The sequence below is a fragment of the Salvelinus alpinus genome, chromosome 17 (genome assembly GCF_045679555.1).
Source record: "Salvelinus alpinus chromosome 17, SLU_Salpinus.1, whole genome shotgun sequence".
Taxonomy (NCBI): Eukaryota; Metazoa; Chordata; class Actinopteri; order Salmoniformes; family Salmonidae; genus Salvelinus; species Salvelinus alpinus.
Window position 1 is genome coordinate 40,021,701 of NC_092102.1, and position 23,890 is coordinate 40,045,590.

The 23,890-nt window shown below is 44.6% G+C and overlaps 1 protein-coding gene across 2 annotated transcripts; it reads left to right on the forward strand.

The window, feature by feature from the left end:
• Positions 1-270: 270 nt before the first annotated feature.
• On the forward strand, positions 271-4,079 carry snai1b (snail family zinc finger 1b). Of its 2 annotated transcripts, none has more exons than XM_071348929.1 (3): positions 271-658; positions 1,775-2,296; positions 2,771-4,079. In XM_071348929.1, exons 1-3 carry the CDS (start codon positions 583-585, stop codon positions 2,950-2,952), a joined length of 780 nt encoding a protein of 259 aa, XP_071205030.1. In that variant the 5' UTR covers positions 271-582; the 3' UTR covers positions 2,953-4,079. The 2 variants fall into 2 exon arrangements, with proteins under 2 accessions (XP_071205030.1, XP_071205029.1); XM_071348928.1 differs by having other exon boundaries at positions 273-658; positions 1,772-2,296.
• Positions 4,080-23,890: the final 19,811 nt, after the last annotated feature.

Genomic DNA, 23,890 nt, shown 5'->3' on the forward strand with positions numbered 1-23,890 from the left:
TATTTTTTTCGTTTGTTGTAGCAAGCCGAATTAGTTATCATCAGTGGCCTTTCGCACCAGTGCAGACAGGTGACAACAGGACATTTAAGTATTTGCATAATCTTCTTCGGAATGCGCTTCGTCTGCAATCAATTAGCAATTTTGGATTGTAATGTGAATAGATTCTGGTCTGCAAGCCAAGTGCGTCCATCATCGATCGGGCACCTGCGGTCAGCAAGGATCCTAGTGGTGCGTATTTTGGGGCGGGTGTGTCTTGAGGCGGGGATATCCTTGCCCACCCCCTCTCCCCCTCAGCTGCTATATCAGGGGACAGACTCCCTGCTCCAACTTATCTTTTATCTGGTGGTCGATTGAATCATCCTTTTATCAACAACTGCGCCTCTTTGGAAACAATAAAGTATCTTTGGACTTTTGGAGTGGACAGCTTCTGTGTGCTGCATCGAGTGGTGCATAGTGAAGTGTCTTGGAACGCTGTGATTCAATTCCTTCCCTGAGAGGTTTGGGAGACGGGCACCACCCTGCAAGGAAAGAGCAGAAGTCACTCTTCATCTGCAAAAACAGAAATATTCCAGGCGTGCAAAGATGCCTCGGTCATTCCTTGTCAAGAAGTATTTCACCAACAAGAGGCCAAATTACAGCGAGTTGGAAAGCCAGAATGGTAAATTGTTTAAATCAAAACTTCTAATTCTGCACAAAGTTGTGAGCTATTTTTGTTAAAATGACTATGAGAACACATGTATATTTTAATCGAGGTTAGCCTAGATTTTAAGTAGTGTAGCCTAGCAGCAAGTGCACCTCATAACGGTTCGATGTCATGAATTCACCTTGGTGAGCGCTCAACTAAAAAAATAGACCGTTTTCCGTTGATACATCCTCATGAACCCGTTTAACAGTCGGGATCACGTCCCCTCCAGTGTTTTGGCGATCCGGTGTCAATAAGCTGCGGAAATAGCGTTGCTGCAACCCGGACTCAGGAGTAGATGTAACATAGTAAAAGTAAATCCGGGATACTTCAAATAGTATCTTACGTGGACGTCATCATCCATTTCGTATGTATGTTACGAATTTGCTAAATGTATGATAATGTAATGATTTCCAATTTTTTGTTGCCAACATTAGCGTTACTAACGTTAGCTAGGTGGCTAACATTAGCTAGGTTTAAGGTTAGGGGGAAAAGGGTTAGGGGAAAGGTTAGCTAACATGCTAAATAGTTGCAAAGAACTAAGTAGTTGCGTCCACCACAACCGACCAACCTACTTTCGTTTTTGCCTTAAGTAACCTTCTGTCTTATGTAACCATACCAAACTTAACATATTATATTTATTTGAGTTTCCCGGATTTCCATTTACAATATTAAGTCTGGTCTATGAGATGAGGTTGGCTTAATAGGCCTATTTGGTGAGGAGCCAGAGAGGCAGGCAGACAATAATGGCTAGTGTGTGAATACGGTTGTCAACCTTGGCACCTAGTGTGTAACAAGGTGCACAAGACGCTTAACAGGAAAGGGTTCACATTTTCTATTGGTGCATTTAAGTGTGTGTGTGTGAAAGAGTTGTGGCCCATCTCTTTGCGGCAAGTGCCCATGGTGAATTGGGAAGTTTGCTAATCGAGTCATATGGCTGGAACAGGGCTGCGTTGAACGCTGAGTTTGACTGTAACAAGACACTGAGAAGGAAAACAAGTTACCTGTGTAATTAGATTTAACTGACTCTTTCTCACCCACTCCAGCTCTCTCTAAACATTTATAACATCTCTCCCCCCTCTCTCTCAGCAGTCATACCAGAGTGCTATCCTCTTGCTGAGCTCCCGATGAGGGACAACAGCTCTGTGCTGACCTACTACCCCACCGCCCTGCTCTTCAACATGGACGCCCTCCCAGCACCTCTCTCCCCTGTGTCCCCCGTCTCCCTCACGGGTCCTGTGGACCTCAGCAGCTCCCCCTCCAGCAGCAGTGGGGAGGATGAGGAGGAGGCAGGGCGCACATCGGACCCCCCCAGCCCTGTACCCCCCCACCACATCTACCACTGCCTCCACTGCAGCAAGACCTATAGCAGCCCCTCAGGCCTCTCCAGGCACCAGCTCACCCACTGCCCCAGGGGCAGCGAGATCAGCTCCGTACCCAGCCAGGCCTTGCCTCGACCAGCCTTCCACTGCAAAAACTGCCCAAAGGAGTACACCAGCCTTGGGGCTCTGAAGATGCACATCCGCTCACACACCCTGCCCTGCGTCTGCACCACCTGTGGAAAGGCCTTCTCCAGACCCTGGCTGCTCAGAGGACACATCCGCACGCACACTGGTGAGTCTTACCCTCTACATTCTTATGGCACTGGGATTGTTATAGGGGTCTTTACTACACTGTTGGATAGTTGTACACATTGTAATTACATAGTAATAACCCTTATTTATTTCACTATTTTTATTGTTTCACTAACTTCTCTTGGACCTGCACTGTTGGAGCTTAAGAATTCCACTGTACCCTGCAATTACATCTGCGACCCTGTGCATGTGACCAATAAACCCATTTTTCTGTCGGGCCCAGTTCAAACTGGTTGAAGCTTAGGGATTGGCCAGGGATTGATATTCATTAATGTCCCCTGAGGTGTAAACACATGTTATTGCTCCTTGTAACACTATCTTATCTCTGTGTTTATGCGAGGAAAGAAGTCAATCAAAGGCTTTAGTCAGCAAAGGGGATTGCACATCGTTGATGTTTTGGTTACACAATCTTTATCAAGACAAGTCTCCTAACATCTTTCTCTCTCCCTTTCAGGTGAGCGTCCGTTCTCCTGCCAACACTGTAACCGTGCATTTGCGGACCGCTCCAACCTGCGGGCCCACATGCAGACCCACTCTGAGGTGAAGAAGTACCAGTGTGGTTCCTGCTCTCGCACCTTCAGCCGGATGTCCCTGCTACACAAACACACTGCCTCCGGCTGCTGCCCTGCCTCCTAGACACACACTGACCCAGCGGCTTAGAACGTTTGGCCGAAGATGACACGGTTGTTCAATTCCCCATAAGGGATGTTTACTGCGATACAGACTGTAAGTTGCTCTGGGTGAAAGTAGGAACCGACTGTAGTGGGTTGAAAGACCCAGGACCACTCAGACAATGTTTAGGGGGGGGTGGATCCCCAAACACTGTCATCCATCAATTTGGAGGGCTATTAGGCACCCCCATTGAGCAACCTCGTGGCCTGAAGGACAGGGATGGGAGGGTGTTGCCTATAAGTGAACTCTTTTGAATTCTGAAGTGCCTTCCATTTGTAAAAAAATATATAAAAAAACTGACAATTGAAAACAAGTAAATGTTTTTCATATTGTTGTTATGCATAGAGACTTGGTGTTGAATGTGAGGTCAATCAAGTGTATATGTGTGTGGAGGGAGCAGCTGGACATGCAGTTAATTCCCAGCATACCCCTCGGTCCTGGCTGGTCCGGGACTGTGACCATAGTGCAGCTGCTGGCGTGTGTGTAGAAAGTGAATGTCGTCTCTCATAGTCCACATACACAGCATACATGTATTGGGACAGGTGTGGACAGCTGTCTGTATGGTGTTCTGTGGAGGCAGGATACTGAGAGATGTGTTAGCTCTGACCTCAAAAGTTGACCCTCATCTCTTCTCACCCCTCATCCCCTCACCCCTTCTCCCTTATCTCCTCTTCCCTTATCTCTTCACTCCTCCCCTTACCTCCTCACTTTCTTCCCCTCACTCACAACCTCTTCGTCCCTCTGTTTTTGGGTCACAAGTCAGTTGACCATATCAGAATGACCAAAGGCAGTCTAAGTCCTATATCCAATAGGTAACTGAACCAAAGCCATTTGAACCATCTGCGCTTTAACATTTTCAAATCAAACTTTTATAAATGCCTCAAATAATTTTGTGCAAGATTTTATACAGATTTTTTATAACGAGAGTTTGTATGTGCCACCTTTGCCAATTTGTCAGGAACATGATGCTCTATTTAAGCTACAAATAACTTTGTGATTTATCATGAGATGTGTTGATATGATTCCTAAACCAGCAGAGATGTTCCTTTCCACTGCTTGCCATATGTAAATAAAGCTTTGTCTTAAATCTGTTCTTGGTCTGTTATTGGCAGAGGAGGTTGGTGGCAACTTAATTGGGGAGGATGGGCCCATGGTAATGGCTGGTGCAGAATTAGTGGAATGGTATCAAATACATTCCTTTTCACTCCGTTCAAATATTATTTTGCAACTATAACTATACATGTATTGTACTGTTGTTACCGCACAATAACCACACCGTGTAACATTTTATTTGTCACATTGGCCCAGCGTTGTCCAGTTTAGGGTTTTGCCGGGGTAGGCCGTCATTGTAAAATAAGAATTTGTTCTTAACTGACTTGCCTAGTTAAATAAAGCTTACATTTTTTTAAATAAATATAAAAATAAGAATACAATACAAGAATACAAGGTGTAGACCTTACCGTGAAATGCTTACTTACAAGCCCTTAACCAACAATGCAGATATAAGAACTTATTTAGTAAATAAAGCAAAGTAAAAAAACAAATTACACAATAAAGGTACTTTGTACATATAGGTAGGGGTAATAAATGTTGATATAGTATTTTAGTTAGTCATTGTATATTGTGTACAGATTAGTTGAGGTACTTTGTACATGTAGGTAGGGGTAATAAATGTTGATATAGTACTTTAGAGGTACTTTGTACATGTAGGTAGGGGTAATAAATGTTGATATAGTACTTTAGAGGTACTTTGTACATGTAGGTAGGGGTAATAAATGTTGATATAGTATTTTAGTTAGTCATTGTATATTGTGTACAGGTTAGTCGAGGTACTTTGTACATGTAGGTAGGGGTAATAAATGTTGATATAGTACTTTAGAGGTACTTTGTACATGTAGGTAGGGGTAATAAATGTTGATATAGTACTTTAGAGGTACTTTGTACATATAGGTAGGGGTAATAAATGTTGATATAGTACTTTAGAGGTACTTTGTACATGTAGGTAGGGGTAATACATGTTGATATAGTATTTTAGTTAGTCATTGTATATTGTGTACAGATTAGTTGAGGTACTTTGTACATGTAGGTAGGGGTAATAAATGTTGATATAGTACTTTAGTTAGTCATTGTATATTGTGTACAGGTTAGTCGAGGTACTTTGTACATGTAGGTAGGGGTAATAAATGTTGATATAGTACTTTAGTTAGTCATTGTATATTGTGTGCTGCTCTATCTCTGTCTCAGTGTGCTGCTCTGTCTCTGTCTGTGTCTCTGTCTGTATCTCAGTCTGTGTCTATGTCTCAGTCTGTGTCTCTGTCTGTGTCTATGTCTGTGTCTATGTCTTTGTATCTGTCTGTGTCTCTGTCTATGTCTGTGTCTCTCTGTGGCTCTGTCTCTCTGTGTCTCTGTCTGTGTCTATGTCTCTCTGTGGCTCTGTCTCTCTGTCTGTGTCTATGTCTCTGTCTTTGTATCCGTCTGTGTCTCTGTCTGTGTCTATGTATCCGGCTGTGTCTCTGTCTGTGTATGTGTCTCTGTCAATGTCTCTGTCTGTGTCTATGTATCCGTCTGTGTCTCTCTCTGTGGCTGTGTCTATGTCTTTGTATCTGTCTGTGTCTCTGTCTATGTCTGTGTCTCTCTGTGGCTCTGTCTCTCTGTGTCTCTGTCTTTGTATCCGTCTGTGTCTCTGTCTGTGTCTATGTATCTGGCTGTGTCTGTGTCTCTCTCGATGTCTCTGTCTGTGTCTATGTCTCTGTCTATGTCTTTGTATCTGTCTGTGTCTATGTCTGTGACTCTGTCTCTCTGTGTCTTTGTCTTTGTATCCGTCTTTGTCTCTGTCTGTGTCTATGTATCTGGCTGTGTCTCTGTCTGTGTCTATGTCTCTGTATGTGTCTCTGTCTGTGTCTGTCTGTGTCTATGTCTTTGTTTCCATCTGTGTCTCTGTATGTGTCTGTCTTTGTCTCTGTCTCTCTGTGTCTCTGTCTGTGTCTCTGTCTGTGTCTATGTGTCTGTCTGTGTCTGTATGCAAGAGTGCTGTGTGAGAGTGCAGACATGTTTGAGTCCCTGGTGTTGAGGGATGTATGGAACACCTGCACACACCTGCCAAGCTTTCAGCACAGATTACACAGGGCAGTGTGTGTTTGAGCACATACGCATGTGTGTGGCTGCTGAGCCAACAACACATGGACAACACATGTTCTGGAGGGGTGCATGAATGGACTGACTGCAGGTGGATAGAGAGAGAGAGAGAGGGCAGTTTGGATGAGGGAGAAAGAGTGAGAGGTTAAGCATGAAACACACCGAGAATCTCACTGCTGATAAACTGCCAGTAGGTACTTATAACAGTGGAGGCCGTTCCTTCTCTTGCTATAAGAAAAGTGTTACCTGCTGCGTGCCGACATGGTAGCGACGAACCTGCCGTTTCTACTTGATGTTGAGCCAATCAGAGAGCACAAAACCCCACATGGGGAAGCCAACAGGAGTGACAACAAAAGGAAAAAAGAGGGCATTTCCTCCGTAAATCCATGGTTAAATGTCATGAGTCAGTCACACTTCATATGCAATGTAGGCTATAGGATGTTAGCTAGCTAAGTAGTACACAGACGCAATGCACACAACACTACAATTTTCCTCCAAGCTATCTTACTACTGTAGCTACTATTGACATTATAATTAAATCACAATGGATTTGTTTCCATAAAACAGCTGCCTGTGTTAGCTGCCAAGTTACTGCAGTGACCTTAGCTAGCTAGCTAAGTTGTTCTAGCTAGTGAATATGCTAACGTTAGCTAGCTAGCTAAACATTTAGCTATGGGCTGGCACTGGCAGTAGGGATTATGGTAAGTGAATTAAATTGTTTCTTCGACATCTTGCTAGGTAGTTCTCGAGCTGTGACCATCTTGGTAGTATCAACAAAGGGTTTCTACAAAATAGCAACGTTAGTGCAGCTAGCTAGCTAAAATCGGAATCTATATAAAAAACTAAGCCAAACACACACACATGCATTGCCAAATAAGGCTATTGCCACCTTCTGCTTTGGAGTATTTTAACAAGGTTGAGTGGCTGACGACTTCAAGGTCTTTGCTCTCTGAACACAAAAGAGACCCCCCGACGCTCTGTTCAAATGTGCTAAGTACTGTCGTCAGGCAAATGTTTGACAATCCTACAGGTGTGTCTGAGTTATTGGGGTGGGAGATTAAAGAGTGAGAGACGAGCAAAGAGAGACATAATGATCTTTTGAAAACCTGTGCCTGGCTCCAGCTGAGAGATAGTTGGCCCCTAGGCAGGAGGTAGCTTGAAATCAGCAGAGTTTGAGAAACCCTCCTGACCCACATACTGCACTGTACTGCTGCAGGCCTGGATACAGCTGGACACAGCTAGGCTAAACCCCAGCAGAGCATTAACCCCCCGCTCAACTCAAGCTGCAGGCTGCAGGATAAGCCAGGCAGTCTCTGGTCCTGGCCGCTAGAGCCACAGTGTGTCTGCATTCTGCTCCAGCATCACAGTGTGTCTGCATTCTGCTCTACCATCACAGTGTGTCTGCATTCTGCTCTACCATCACAGTGTGTCTGCATTCTGGTCTACCATCACAGTGTGTCTGCATTCTGCTCTACCATCACAGTGTGTCTGCATTCTGCTCTACCATCACAGTGTGTCTGCATTCTGCTCCAGCATCACAGTGTGTCTGCATTCTGCTCTACCATCACAGTGTGTCTGCATTCTGCTCTACCATCACAGTGTGTTTGCATTCTGCTCTACCATCACAGCGTGTCTGCATTCTGCTCTACCATCACAGTGTGTCTGCATTCTGCTCTGCAATCACAGTGTGTCTGCATTCTGCTCTACCATCACAGTGTGTTTGCATTCTGCTCTACCATCACAGCGTGTCTGCATTCTGCTCTACCATCACAGTGTGTCTGCATTCTGCTCTGCAATCACAGTGTGTCTGCATTCTGCTCTGCCATCACTGCCCCTAGACATTGTAAGCTAGACCCTGTTTGAACCCCATTTATAGGATCTAACCCCAGCTATAGGGTCTAACCCCAGTTATAGGGTCTCACCCCAGCTATAGGATCTAACCCCAGCTATAGGGTCTAACCCCAGTTATAGGGTCTAACCCCAGCTATAGGGTCTAACCCCAGCTATAGCATCTAACCCCAGCTATAGGGTCTAACCCCAGCTATAGCGTCTCACCCCAGCTATAGGGTCTAACCCCAGCTATAGCGTCTAGCAGCTCAGCGTTCAACACCATAGTACCCTCAAAGCTCGTCACTAAGCTAAGGACCCTGGGACTAAACACCTCATTCTGCAACTGGATCCTGGACTTCCTGACGGGTCGCCCCCAGGTGGTAAGGGTAGGTAGCAACACATCTGCCACACTGATCCTCAACATTGGAGCTCCCCAGGGGTGTGTGCTCAATCCCCTCCTGCACTCCCTGTTCACCCACGACTGCATGGCCAGGCACGACTCCAACACCATCATTACGTTTGCAGACGACACAACAGTGGTAGGCCTGATCACCAACAACGACGAGACAGCCTATAGGGAGGAGGTCAGAGACCTGGCCGGGTGGTGCCAGAATATTAACCTATCCCTCAACGTAACCAAGACGAAGGAGATGATTGTGGACTACCGGAAAAGGAGGACAGAGCACGCCCCCATTCTCATCGTCGGGGCTGTAGTGGAGCAGGTTGAGAGCTTCAAGTTCCTTGGTGTCCACATCAACAACAAACTAGAATGGTCCAAACACACCAAGACAGTCGTGAAGAGGGCACAACAAGGCCTATTCCCCCTCAGGAAACAAAAAAGTTTTGGCATGGATCCTGAGATCCTCCAAAGGTTCTACAGCTGCAACATCGAGAGCATCCTGACTGGTTGCATCACTGCCTGGTACGGCAACTGCTCGGCCTCTGACCGCAAGGCACTACAGAGGGTAGTGCGTACGGCCCAGTACATCACTGGGGCTAAGCTGCCTGCCATCCAGGACCTCTACACCAGGCAGTGTCAGAGGAAGGCCCTAAAAATTGTCAAAGACCCCAGCCACCCCAGTCATAGGCTGTTCTCTCTACTACCGCATGGCAAGCGGTACCGGAGTGCCAAGTCTAGGACAAAAAGGTTTCTCAACAGTTTTTAACCCCAAGCCATAAGACTCCTGAACAGGTAATCAAATGGCTACCCAGACTATTTGCATTGTGTGCCCCCCCAACCTCTCTTTTTACGCTGCTGCTACTCTCTGTTTATCATATATGCATAGTCACTTTAAGTATACATTCATGTACATACTACCTCAATTGGGCCGACCAACTAGTGCTCCCGCACATTGGCTAACCGGGCTATCTGCATTGTGTCCCACCCACCACCCGCCAACCTCTCTTTTACGCTACTGCTACTCTCTGTTCATCATATATGCATAGTCACTTTAACCATATCTACATGTACATACTACCTCAATCAGCCTGACTAACCGGTGTCTGTATGTAGCCTCACTACTTTTATAGCCTCGCTACTGTATATAGCCTGTCTTTTTACTGTTGATTTATTTCTTTACTTACCTAATGTTCACCTAATACCTTTTTACACTATTGGTTAGAGCCTGTAAGTAAGCATTTTACTGTAAGGTCTCTACACTTATTGTATTCGGCACACGTGACAAATAATTTGTCACGTGTGATTTGATTTGATTTGATAACCCCAGCTATAGGGTCTAACCCCAGCTATCCCATGGTCTTGGTACACTCACACATATGGCCCATTTGACTCCCTTACCTGCCTCCAGCCTTTCATACTACATCCTGGCTAAACCCCTAACTAACCCCCCACACATGGGTAGGGTATGTGTGCAGTATGCTCTGCCCTCCTCACCCATACAGTCTTTCTGAGGTAACAATGTGTTTCTACCCATAGCGGGGACTGGCGATGGGGTGTGTGTGTGTGTGTTTTGGGGGGTGAGGAGGGCCACAACAGGGCCAGAAGGGGCTCAGGTTCCCTCATTTGTGTGTAATGTAAATAGAGCCACCCCACCTTGGAAAAGGATCCCAAAGTCTGGTGTGGTGGATAGATGGTGTGCGTGTGTGTGTGTGCGTGATTTTTTTTCTCCAGTGTTTTATAGGGATATGGGCATGTGTGAGTGTGAGTTTGGGGGAGTTTGATGTAGTGGGTCTACACAGATGGTGAGTCAGAGAGAGAGAGAGCCAGGGCAGGGGGGACTGAACTCTGCTTGATCCCCCGACGGTGTCAGGTTAGCTGGGCAGAGAGAGGAGCGTGGGTGGGTAGGTTGTATGGATGGAACTTCTGTGCATGTTTTGTTGAGTGGTAGAGGATGACGTAATGGAGTTCACTTCATTTCTTTTCAGTCGTATTGAAAATGACACTTGTCATGCCAACCAATTTGGCAGTAGGCCTAACGCGACTCTAACTAAACATTTCACTCAACAGTCAGAGGTAATAGAACCCCCGCTGGGCTGAGTGTCTGGTGGCAACAGCATCTGTCTGTCATACTCACACACGCACACGCACTGGCACCCAGTGAGCATACACATGCATGCACGCATGCACATAATTGTGCAAGTACTGACTCAAGTTTTATATTCATTTTTGTAAAAAAAAAAGCGTTATTTTCTCCATCAATGAAACCTAAGCTGTGCCAGCCAGCCAGGGGGACATATTTGGGCTATTGTCTGTGTCTGTGTAGGAGGCACCCTGTTACCCTGTAGCTCTGAGGCAGTGAGATCACTGGAGATGCTGGTGTGTTTCTAAGTGTGTGTGTGTGTGTGTGTGTGTGTGTGTGTGTGTGTGTGTGTGTGTGTGTGTGTGTGTGTGTGTGTGTGTGTGTGTGTGTGTGTGTGTGTGTGTGTGTGTGTGTGTGTGTGTGTGTGTGTGTGAGTGGGTGGGTGAGTGAGTGAGTGGGTGTGGGTGTGTGTGTGTGTGTGTGTGTGTGTGTGTGTGTGTGTGTGAGATCATGTTTGTGATGTCGGTGTGTGTTTGAGATCATGTTTGTGATGTCGGTGTGTGTTTTTATGTCCGAGTCACACATGCAGCGCCTGACTAATGTGACATTCCTGAACCATTACTGACACACAATACAGCCTTCTTTTCTGAAACACTGTGTGTGTGTGTGTGTGTGTGTGTGTGTGTGTGTGTGTGTGTGTGTGTGTGTGTGTGTGTGTGTGTGTGTGTGTGTGTGTGTGTGTGTGTGTGTGTGTGTGTGTGTGTGTGTGTGTGTGTGTGTGTGTGTGTGTGTGTGTGTGTGTGTGTGGCAGTCTGAGAGAGAGACAGAAGGATGGATAGAGGGAGAGAAACAGAACCAGGAAACAGAGAGAAACATCTCATTGAGATAGCTGTGTTGTTCAGTTCAGGTTAGATAATGTAGCATGTTCTGCTGACCTACTTTACACAGAGAGGGAGATGGCTTCTGTGTTTCTGTCCCCCTCTTTTAACTCTTCTCTACTGCAGTAATCTCTCTCTCTCTCTCTCTCTCTCTCTCTCTCTCTCTCTCTCTGTTTGGGACACAGGAAGTGAGCTGTCAGGCTTGTATAAACAGCACCAATCCGGCAGCGCTGATAAAAAACATCTGGGCGGGGTCGCACATCAGTGTGTGTGTGTTTGTGTGCATGTCTCTGTGTGTATACCTGTGTGTATGTGTATGTGTGTGCCTGTGTGTACACCTGTGTGTGTGTGTGTGTGTGTGTGTGTGTGTGTGTGTGTGTGTGTGTGTGTGTGTGTGTGTGTGTGTGTGTGTGTGTGTGTGTGTGTGTGTGTGTGTGTGTGTGTGTGTGTGTGTGTGTGTGTGTGTGTGTGTGTGTGTGTGTGTGTGTGCATGCCTGTATGTATGTGTGTGTGATGTACCTATGTGTGAAGGAGGTGGGGGGGTATACCACTGCACATCAATAAGTGACAGCAGAGTTCAGCCTATGTCTAAAAAGACTAGAGTTTTTGAGCTAGCCAGGACTGACTCAATGGGGTTTGGTGGCTGAGTCACTGGGATCAGGTTCCAGCCAGGAGGCCTTTGTCACCGGGTTAGAATTACTACTAACATAGTTACAAGCCCAATACTCACCATACCTGCACACAATGGAGCTTTACTGGACTTTAGTGCAGACCCAACAGCTTTAGAAACATTTCTCATTATGAAGTGAGGGAGAAAGGGAAAAAGGGAGAGGAGGAATGAAAAAGAGAGGGGGAGAGATAGAGAGAGAGAAGGGGGATCATAGAGAGAGAAAGAGAGGAATGATGAAACACACAGATTATGAAATGGTCGAGGTTTGTCAGAGCGAGCGAGCGAGGGGAAGCAGGAGGTCAAAAGATGTGTTGTATTGGTTGAGGAATAGAACATGTTGTAATGTAGTTCTGATCACTGTCATGGGCTGCTGTAGCTGTGTCTGTGCCAAGTAGAGAAAAAGGACACACTACTTTCGCTCTTTCACTCTGTCCCTCCTTTGGTTCTCCTTCAGTCCCTAATCTGTCTGTGACCCCCCCCCCCCCCCCACACACACACACACAAACACACACACACACAATACATACACACACACACACACACACGCACAATACATACACACACACAACCCCACACACAACTACACACACACATAACCACACACACAGACACACAACTTCACATCTCAGGACAAATACAAGCTGCTGGACAGGATATGACCCCATTGAGGGGGTACACACCATTTCCTGCCCACCTCTCCAATGAGACATGAGGTTGGTGTTGTGTCACTCTTCCCAAGTACAGACCCTCTCTGTCCTCTGTTCCCCGTTGAAGGAGTGGAGAGAGGAGCAGGGGAGAGCTAGAGGGGAACCAACACTGTGCTCTGAAGGAGGTGTCAAACTACCAAACAAACACATAGGCCAAGGCTACAGCATGTCATGACATGAGTGGGAGAGAAAGCGAGAGAGAGAGAGAGACGGTGAAGGAGAATATAAGAAAAGAATTGTGAGATATTTGGAAGAAAACAACGGAAGTCAGGTGGATAAAAGCAGTACTATCATAGATGAAATGTATAGAAAGAGAGGCAGATTAGTGTGTAGAGTGAGATTCTCTCTTCCCTTCTCTCTCCCTCTCTGCCACAGGTATTGAGGTATGTGTCTCAGGGGCGCCAGCGGTTGTGCTGAGAGGTGCAAGGTGCACGTTTGTTCTCCTGTCAGGACCTGCTTGGGGCTGGGGCAGGGAGGGGCCAGGACAATTGTATTGTTCCGACATTCCTCTCCATGAGGGATTGGGTCGGGTGGAGGTAGCTGAGGTGGGTAGGTGGGAGGCTGGGGCGTGTGGGTTGGGGGATATCTGGGATCCAACTGGGCACACCACGTACGTCATTTCAATGTAGATTTGGGGGTATTATTTGGTTGAGATGTTGATCAATGAGATTTCAACCTTTATTCACCCGCTCAAAACGACATCCAGAAGTTTGTTGAATTCCCAATGTGTTATCACTATGTTTTCAACCATCTAAAAGAACAACCAAATTCCAATGGAAAAAAAATGTCAGATAAAATATATAAAAAAATATGACACTACAAATAGCATTGTTGGGAGATATGGAGAGACCTGGTCAGTCAATTACTAATATACTAATACGCTTAGTAAAAGTATTTATCTTCAACTCGCAATCTGTGGATTCTATTTGATGAGATAGATTCAAATTGTATGTTAAATATCACAGCATAGTTGAAAGATATAAGGCTGGTAGAAATCCAAAGATGTTGAGGGAAACTGAGGGTTGGGATGTGGAACTGGAGACAGGTAGGAATGAAGTTGCTGGACATGGGGTAGAACGACGGTCAAAGATAAAAGTAAAAAAAAAAAAAAAATAGAAGTTTAACTGACACTAAAAAGGAACGTTGTTACATCCGATGCCTGTTTTCCTGAGGCTGAGGCCTTGCAGGGGCTTGTAGTTGTATGCACATGCACATGCATACACACACTCACATTTAAACACAATTGGCCCAGAGTCTTCCGGGTTTGGCCAGCGGAGGCCATCATTGTAAAAAAGAACTAGTTCTTAACTGACATGCCTAGTTAAATAAAGGTTAAATAAAAACGCCTGACCCTGGTTGCTCCTGTGGGTCGCTCTGAATGGGAGTGTCTGTTGGATGACTGAATGTAATGTTGAGCGGCTTCACTGCAGGTAGACTGTTTAAAAATCCCCAAAATGTAATAAAAAATAAAGATTTTTGGTTTAGTTGTCTAAATGTATTATCACTGCGCTTTCAACCATTTAAAAGCACAACAAAGTTCAAATAGGAAAACAATGTCAGATATTTTGTATTTATATACAAGTTAATGTGTTTTTGTAAATATAGTGTATCAATGATTAACTTGAAGATGAAATTTGAAATCAACCACAGCTTGAAACCCAAGGCCAATACATTACCAGTCAAAAGTTTTTGAACACCTACTCACTCAAGGGTTTTTCTTTATTTGTACTATTTTCTACATCGTAGAATAATAGTGAAGATATCAAAACTATGAAATAACACATATGGAATCACGTAGTAACCAAAAAAGGGTTTTATATTTGAGATTCTTCAAATAGCCACCATTTGCCTTGATGACAGATTTGCACACTCTTGGCATTCCCTCAACCAGCTTCATGAAGTAGTCATCTGGAATGCATTTAAATTAACAGGTGTGCCTTCTTAAAAGTTAATTTGTGGTATTTCTTTCCTTCTTAAGCGTTTTAGCCAATCAGATGTATTGTGACAAGGTAGAGGGGTAAACAGAAGATGGCCCTATTTGGTAAAAGACCAAGTCCATATTATGGCAAGAACAGCTCAAATAAGCAAAGAGAAACAACAGTCCATCATTACTTTAAGACACTAAGGTCAGTCAATCCGGAAAATTTCAAGAACTTTGAAAGTTTCTTCAAGTGCAGTCGCAAAAACCATCAAGTGCTATCATGAAACTGGCTCTCATGAGGACCGCCACAGGAATAGAAGACCCAGAGTTAACCTGCTGCAGAGGATAAGTTCATTAGAGCTACCAGCCTTAGAAATTGCAGCCCAAATAAAGTTAAAGTAACAAATATATCTCAACATCAATTGTTCAGAGGAGACTGTGTGAATCAGGACTTCATGGTCAAATTGCTGCAAAGAAACCACTACTAAAGGACACCAATAATAACAAGAGACTTGCTTGAACCAAGAAACACGAGCAACAGACATTAGACCGGTGGAAATGTTGAGATTTTTGGTTCCAATCCCGTGTCTTTGTGAGACGCAGTGTGGGTGAACGGAGGATCTCTGCATGTGTATTTACCACCGTAAAGCATGGAAGAGGAGGTGTGATGGTGTGGGGGTGCTTTGCTGGTGACACTGTCTGTGATTTATTTAGAATTCAAGGCACACTTAAACAGCATTTTGCAGCGATACACCATCCCATCTGGTTTGGGATTAGTGAGACTATCATTTGTTTTTCAACAGGACAGTGACACAACACACCTACATGCTGTGTAAGGGCTATTTTACCAAGAAGGAGAGTGATGGAGTGCTGCATCAGATGACCTGGCCTCCACAATCCCCCGACCTCAACCAAATTGAGATGGTTTGGGATGAGTCGGACCGCAGAGTGCAGAGTGGTTAACACTTTTTAACACTTTTTTGTTTACTACATTATTCCGTATGTGTTATTTCATAGTTTTGATGTCTTCACTATTACTCTACAATGTAGAAAATTGTACAAATAAAGAAAAACCCTTTTGTACGGTAGTGTCTATGTTTATATTGTCTATGTTTAGTTGAACTCTGGGTTGAATTTAAACAATAGCTGTTGATGACTTTTGCAAATGCTATATAGGCTCAAAGAGTATCATTGATAATAATAGTTACATTTAATTTGCTCTGTTAAACCTGCCCTTTCGAATGACTTCGATAGCAACAGTGAATATATTTAGTTATTAATATATTTCTCAATAATCATTCTCACGATTGCACTGTAAGTGACAAATATAAAAGCTAAGCAGAGCTGGGCTTGGTTAAAACCCTGAATGGGAGACCAACTTAATAGCTGTACAAATATCAACTCTCCAGTAGGAGGTGCTGCCCAACCTATTGTTTTTTTTCTGATAGTGGATGTAAAGTTGTAGATCTGACGTCGTTTCAAAGGCACAAATTGAACATATTTTTATACAAGGTATTTCTATTTTGAAAATTGGTTACAATGAAGACATAATCCTTTGGTTCAAATTTCATTCTCAAAACAACAGTATACTTTGATAACTTTTTCAAAATGTAATGTATTTTCCACGTAGATTCCACGTCACAATACGTCTACAAATTACGTTAAAACAACGTTGATTCAACCAGTTTGTGCCCAGTGGGATCTGTCTGAGTGAGTGAGTGAGAGCTTGAATGACTGTCTGTGATTGAGCACAGATTGCATCCCCCACCTCCCTCCTCCTTCCCACTCCCCCACCCTCCTCCTCTCCTGTCCCGTCTCATCCTGTCCCTCGGGCAGCCGAAGGGCACACAAATGCACCTGCCTGAAATCCAAACCTCCAGGCCAGACGCTTATCCAACCATCTCCAAGTTCTTACAGCATCTTAAAGCCACACACACCGGTGTCCCCTTACACACACACACATGCACACACGCGCATGCACACACACACACACACACACAGGTTAAGATTGACAGTATAGTTGGAGATCCATTTGGTTCGTAGTAAGCACATTCCTTCCTGAGGAATGTTGAGATTTATGACATCACTGTCTAATCCCACTTCATCTCATTCTTATACTGAATGAAACGATTGGAATCTTCGGCCCCCTTCACAGTCTTTCACTTCGCTTCAATGACACTTTAATTGTTCAACCTTCTTTAGTTGGATCCATATGAGGCGTTCCTTTTCCTCCCTATAGCACAGCATCAGACGTAACAATATCCTTACTGACCGGGGAAGATCTTAAATGACTCAAATGGAAATGTATCTCATGGTAGATGAAGACCTAAATCAGACCAAGAACCTGTCCTTCCCCCTTTCTCTCATTCCTTCTCTCTTCCCCGTCCTCTCTCTCTCTCTCTCTCTCTTCTCTTTCACATACCCAGGATTATACGTAACATCATTGTTCTCATATGTCATACTTCTCTCAGTCTCCAACGTGATGATAGTGTGAAAGGCATATAGAGTTAACCCTGGCATGTTTTCCTTGGCTAGGGTTACTGAGAAAAATGGACTGGATTTTCATGGCTAAGTGATATACACTGCCTGAACGAAAGCTACTCTTGGCATGTGCATGTCAGAGCCAATGGCAGGGAAGATGCAGGTGTGTGTGTTCCTATGTAACAGGACCCTCCTGTGCGAGTAGGGACAGGTGTGTCACCACTTGACCACGCCCCCAGGCCACACGGCACCTCCTGTCCCTAACACCTGTCCGTCTGTGCAGAGACTTGTGTCTCCACGCACGTACGCACACACACACACACACACACACACACACACACACACACACACACACACACACACACACACACACACACACACACACACACACACACACACACACACACACACACACACACACACACACACACACACACACACACACACACAGACACACAGACACACACACACACACACACACAGTGGGCTGGTCAGTGGGCTGTGACAGACTGAACACAACCCTGTCTCCATCTGCTTTCTCCAACTCTGTGTCATTTAAGATCACCTCTATCCACCACAATACTAAACCACTCTCCACTGACCAGCCAAGGCAATAAAGACAATCACATCAATCAATGGCTGAGAGGAGCCATGATTGACATGAGTGAGCCACTGCTCGTTGTAAAGCTAAAAATTTTTGGAATGAGAATTAGTGACAAGGAGTTGGCATGATAGCACAACTAGGCATTCAGGTTACAAAAACGTAAACGATGGAACAATATTGCCAGAACCTTGACGTGAATTAGCAATTGATGTCTCTAGTGCTCAATGAACGTCATTCCACGACAGCAATGTAAGCAGGAATTTTTGGGGGCCAAAGAAAATCCTTCAGAAAGTATTCATACACCATGACTTATTCCAAATTTTGTTGTATTACAGCCTCAATTCAAAATCTATTTTCTAACCCATCTACTCACAATACCCGATAATGACAGAGAAAACATGTTTTTAGAAATGTTTGCAAATTTATTGAAAATCTAATATAGAAATATCTCATTTACGTAAGTATTCACACCCCTGGGTCAATTCATCAGTACATGTTATCATCACCTTTGGCAGCGATTCATGCTATGACTCTTTCTGGGTAACTCTCTAAGAGCTTTGCACACCTGGATTGTACAATATTATTCTTTAAATATTCTTCAAGCTCTGTCAAGTTGGTTGTTGATCATTCCTAGACAGCTAAGTCTTGCCACAGATTTTCAAGATGATTTAAGTCAAAACTGTAACTAGGCCACTCAGGAACAATGTTGTCTTGGTAACAACTCTAGTGTACATTTGGCCTTGTGAAATGAAAAGAAAAAGCCATATCTCTGTCCAGTGTCTGTGTTCTTTTACCCATCTTAATCTGTTCTTTTTATTGGCCAGTCTGAGAAATTGCTTTTTCTTTGCAACTCTGCCTAGAAGGCCAGCATCCCGGAGTCGCCTCTTCTCTGTTGACGTTGAGACTGGTGGTTTGCGGGTACTATTTAATGAAGCTGCCAGTTGAGGACTTGTGAGGCGTTTGTTTCTCAAACTAGACACTCTAATATACTTGTCCTCTTGCTCAGTTGTGCACCGGGGCCTCCCACTCCTCTTTCTATTCTGGTTAGAGACAGTTTGCGCTGTTCTTTGAAGGGAGTAGTACACAGCGTTGTACGAGATCTTCAGTTTCTTGGCAATTTCTCACATGGAATAGCCTTCATTTCTCAGAATAACAATAGACTGATGAATTTCAGAAGAAAGTTATTTGTTTCTGGTCATTTTGAGCCTGTAATCGAACCCACAAATGCTGACGCTCCAGATACTCAACTAGTATACAGAAGGCCAGTTTTATTGCTTCTTTAATCAGACAACAGTTTTCAGCTGTGCTAACATAATTGCAAAAGGGTTTTCTAATGACCATTTAGCCTTTCAAAATGATAAACTTGGATAAGCTAACGTGCCATTGGAACACAGGAGTGATGATTGCTGATAATGGGCCTCTGAACGCCTATGTAGATATTGCATAAAAAATCTGCCGTTTCCAGCCACAACAGTCATTTACAACATTAACAATGTCTACACTGTATTTCTGATCAATTTTATATTATTTTAAAGGACGAAAAATTTGCTTTTCATTCAAAAACAAGGACATTTCTAAGTGACCCCAAACTTTTGAACAGTAGTGTATATCTTTCAACTATGCTGTGATGTTTAATGTACAATTTCAATCTATCTAATCGAATATAATCCACAGATTGCAAGTTGAAATAAATACTTTTACTAAGAGTATTAGTATATTAGGAATTGACTTACCCGGTCTCTCCAGATCTCCAAACAGTACTATTTCTAGGGTCAATTTTAGATCAATGTTTTGTATTTTCAGCCATTCCTGAACCTGAGACCAGAAACAGGCTACCTGAGGGCAATACCAAAATAAATGGTCTATTGATTCTGTATCCTCACAACAAAATCTGCAGAGCTTCGATGATTTTATGCCCCAAATATTCAACATTTTATTGGTGGCAATAATTATATATAGGTGCCCTTTGCGAGGCATTGGGAAACATAGCTGGTCTTTGTGACTGAGTCTGTGTTAAACTTTCACTGCTCAACTGAGGGACAGATAATGTGTGGGGTACATAGATGAGGTAGTCATTAGAAAATCATGTTTAACACTATTACTGCACACAGAGTGAGTCCATGCAACTTATTATGTGACTTGTTAAGCACATTTTTACTCCTGAACTCATTTAGGCTTGCCATAACAAAATATTTATTGACACAAGACATTTCAGCTTTTCATTTCAAATTAATTTGTAAACATTCCGAAAAACATAATTCCACTTTCACATTATTGGGTATTGTGTGTTGGCAAGTGACACAAAATCTTCATTGAATCAATTGAAAAATCAGGCTGTTCCACAACAAAATGTGAAAAAAGTCAAGGGGTGTGAAAACTTTCTGAAGGTACTATAAGTATAGGTTAAGTTACCTGAAATGACTAGCTAGCTAATTAAGCTAATTTACTAGCTCGAAAAGATGTTTGTTGTCTACGACCTGTAAATATGGTATTGATTAATATAGTAATGAAAAGTACTATTCTTCTGTGGTATTTCACACAGTCGTTGTTGGAAAGAGACTAACAACACAGTACAACTGGCGACCAAAATCAGCGTGCAGGTACCCAGCCCGCCACAAGGAGTCGCTAGAGCGCGATGAGACAAGGACATCTCGGCCAGCCAAACACTCCCCTGACCCGGACGATGCTAGGCCAATTGTGCGCCACCTCATGGGTCTCCCAGTTGCGGCCGGCTGCGACACAGCCTGAGATCGAACCCAGGTCTCTAGTAGTGCAGTGCCTTAGATCGCTGCGCCACTCGGGAGGGCCCTAATAAACATATTTTTGACATTTAATTAAGCATAATAATTATGGCTCTAGATTGCAGGAAAAAAGCTTTTTCAGGTGTTTGAAAAATGCAAAATTCTCCAACTTCTGGACGGGTACGGACCACCCCCAGCCATCTTCAAATACTTTGTGCCCCTCACATTTCCACCATGGCTATATTTTCTCTAAAATAATAAATTGCCAGTGTGATGAATTAATATGAGGATCTATGGTCATTGTATTTCAATGCTTTTCTATTTTGAATACCTATTCCTTTTACATAATTATATGGCTTGTATTTCAGATTTAAATAGGATGAAATTAGTTCATCAGACACACACACACACACACACACACACACACACACACACACACACACACACACACACACACACACACACACACACACACACACACACACACACACACACACACACACACACACACACACACACACACACACACACACACACACACCATAGTTCTGACTCCTCAGGACCAGCTGAGAGAGAGTAATTTGCAGGTACGTATGCTTATCCCCCTTTCATCCCCTCCTCCTCCCCTCACTCCCCCTCTTCTCCCTCAGACGTTGAAGTCATTACTTGACAGGTTGTTTTCTTGAACCCAAAGGAAAACACCCCCACCCCAGGACAGTGCTGAGAGGATTCCCACATGACTGCCTCGACACGGTGCCACCGACCCCCGCAGACACACACACACACACACACACACACACACACACACACACACACACACACACACACACACACACACACACACACACACACACACACACACACACACACACACACACACACACACACACCACACACACACACACAACAATTTAGGTCTGTGCAAAAGCTTTTCCAGATGTGCCCTCATCAGAGAATGTCAGAGAAGTGGAGCTGGAGCGGAGCGTGGAGTGGAGAATGGAGTGGAGCATGGAGCTGGAGCGGAGCGTGAAGTGGAGCGTGAAGTGGAGCGCGAAGCGGAGCAGGAGTGTGAAGTTGAGCATGATGTGGAGCGCGGAGCGGAGCTGGAGCGGAGCGTGAAGTGGAGTTGGAGTGTGCCCCATTTGTCTGGAGCATGGAGCAAGATTCCCAAAGGCTGGAGTGTCGGCCTTCTCACCCGCTCCATTTTTGTTCCAGTAGTGCTCCAATAGCACTAACTTCACGAGCTCGGGCCAATACCATTCACTTCACGAGTGCATGCATTTGTAGTCTACTTGTGTGCTGCTATAGCCCTTTGCTTTAGCTACTGTCATGGAGTTCACTAAATATTTTCATAAAGAAACTGATAAAACACACAGATGCTAAATCAAGGGGATTTACAAAAACGAGGACCAAGAGAGGGAGTGTGGTGATATAGTGTCCACAACGAAATAGTAATTGTGGAATCTGAAAAGACACATATCCTGAAGGCATGACGGTGTACTTCAGTGGAGGCTGTTCATAATAATGTCTGTAACGGAGCAAATGGAATGGCATCAAACACCTGCACACCATGTGTTTGATGTACTTGATACCATTCCACCAATAGCACTAGTCATTACCACGAGCCCGTTCTCTCCAATGAAATTGCCACCAACCTCCTGTGGTCTACTTACTACCTGCACATGCTAAAAAAAAGGAACAAGGTGGGAAGATAACTGTGTCACAGTAGCAAAGTATTAATAAACAAAAAATCTGATCTCTTAAACATTTCCTTAATTTTTGTTCTATTATCTATAGATGAATTGATTTTGGCCCAATATGCCTGGCATATTTCCATGGTCAAGGAGCTTTCTGTTTTGATTGGGTTATTTTGCCTAAAAACCTTGAGAGCTACCTATAGATTTTTTTTATTTAACAACTCTGCATCTCTGCCCAGCCTGGCGAGAGTGGCCAAAGGGTGTTTTGCATCCCCAATGGCTCTGCAAGTGTGGAGAGGGTATTCTCCGCTGCTGGCCTTCTCTCCAGGCACCATCGCATGAGCTTGAAGCCAAAGACTAGCCAAACTCATGTTTCTAAAAAGGCACTAATAAGTAATTTTTTGTTTAATTTGTATTTAATTGTAAGTAAGCCTATATGCACAATTTATACACTGCTCAAAAAAATAAAGGGAACACTTAAACAACACAATGTAACTCCAAGTCAATCACACTTCTGTGAAATCAAACTGTCCACTTAGGAAGCAACACTGATTGACAATAAATTTCACATGCTGTTGTGCAAATGGAATAGACAAAAGGTGGACATTATAGGCAGTTAGCAAGACACCCCCAATAAAGGAGTGGTTCTGCAGGTGGTGACCACAGACCACTTCTCAGTTCCTATGCTTCCTGGCTGATGTTTTGGTCACTTTTGAATGCTGGCGGTGCTCTCACTCTAGTGGTAGCATGAGACGGAGTCTTCAACCCACACAAGTGGCTCAGGTAGTGCAGCTCATCCAGGATGGCACATCAATGCGAGCTGTGGCAAGAAGGTTTGCTGTGTCTGTCAGCGTAGTGTCCAGAGCATGGAGGCGCTATCAGGAGACAGGCCAGTACATCAGGAGACGTGGAGGAGGCCGTAGGAGGGCAACAACCCAGCAGCAGGACCGCTACCTCCGCCTTTGTGCAAGGAGGAGCACTGCCAGAGCCCTGCAAAATGACCTCCAGCAGGCCACAAATGTGCATGTGTCAGCATATGGTCTCACAAGGGCTCTGCAGATCTCATCTCGGTACCTAATGGCAGTCAGGCTACCTCTGGCGAGCACATGGAGGGCTGTGTGGCCCCACAAAGAAATGCCACCCCACACCATGACTGACCCACCGCCAAACCGGTCATGCTGGAGGATGTTGCAGGCAGCAGAACGTTCTCCACGGCGTCTCCAGACTCTGTCACGTCTCTCACATGTGCTCATGTGCTCAGTGTGAACCTGCTTTCATCTGTGAAGAGCACAGGGCGCCAGTGGCGAATTTGCCAATCTTGGTGTTCTCTGGCAAATGCCAAACGTCCTGCACGGTGTTGGGCTGTAAGCACAACCCCCACCTGTGGACGTCGGGCCCTCATACCACCCTCATGGAGTCTGTTTCTAACCGTTTGAGCAGACACATGCACATTTGTGGCCTGCTGGACGTCATTTTGCAGGGCTCTGGCAGTGCTCCTCCTTGCACAAAGGCAGAGGTAGCGGTCCTGCTGCTGGGTTGTTGCCCTCCTACGGCCTCCTCCACGTCTCCTGATGTACTGGCCTGTCTCCTGGTAGCGCCTCCATGCTCTGGACACTACGCTGACAGACACAGCAAACCTTCTTGCCACAGCTCGCATTGATGTGCCATCCTGGATGAGCTGTACTACCTGAGCCACTTGTGTGGGTTGTAGACTCCGTCTCATGCTACCACTAGAGTGAAAGCACCGCCAGCATTCAA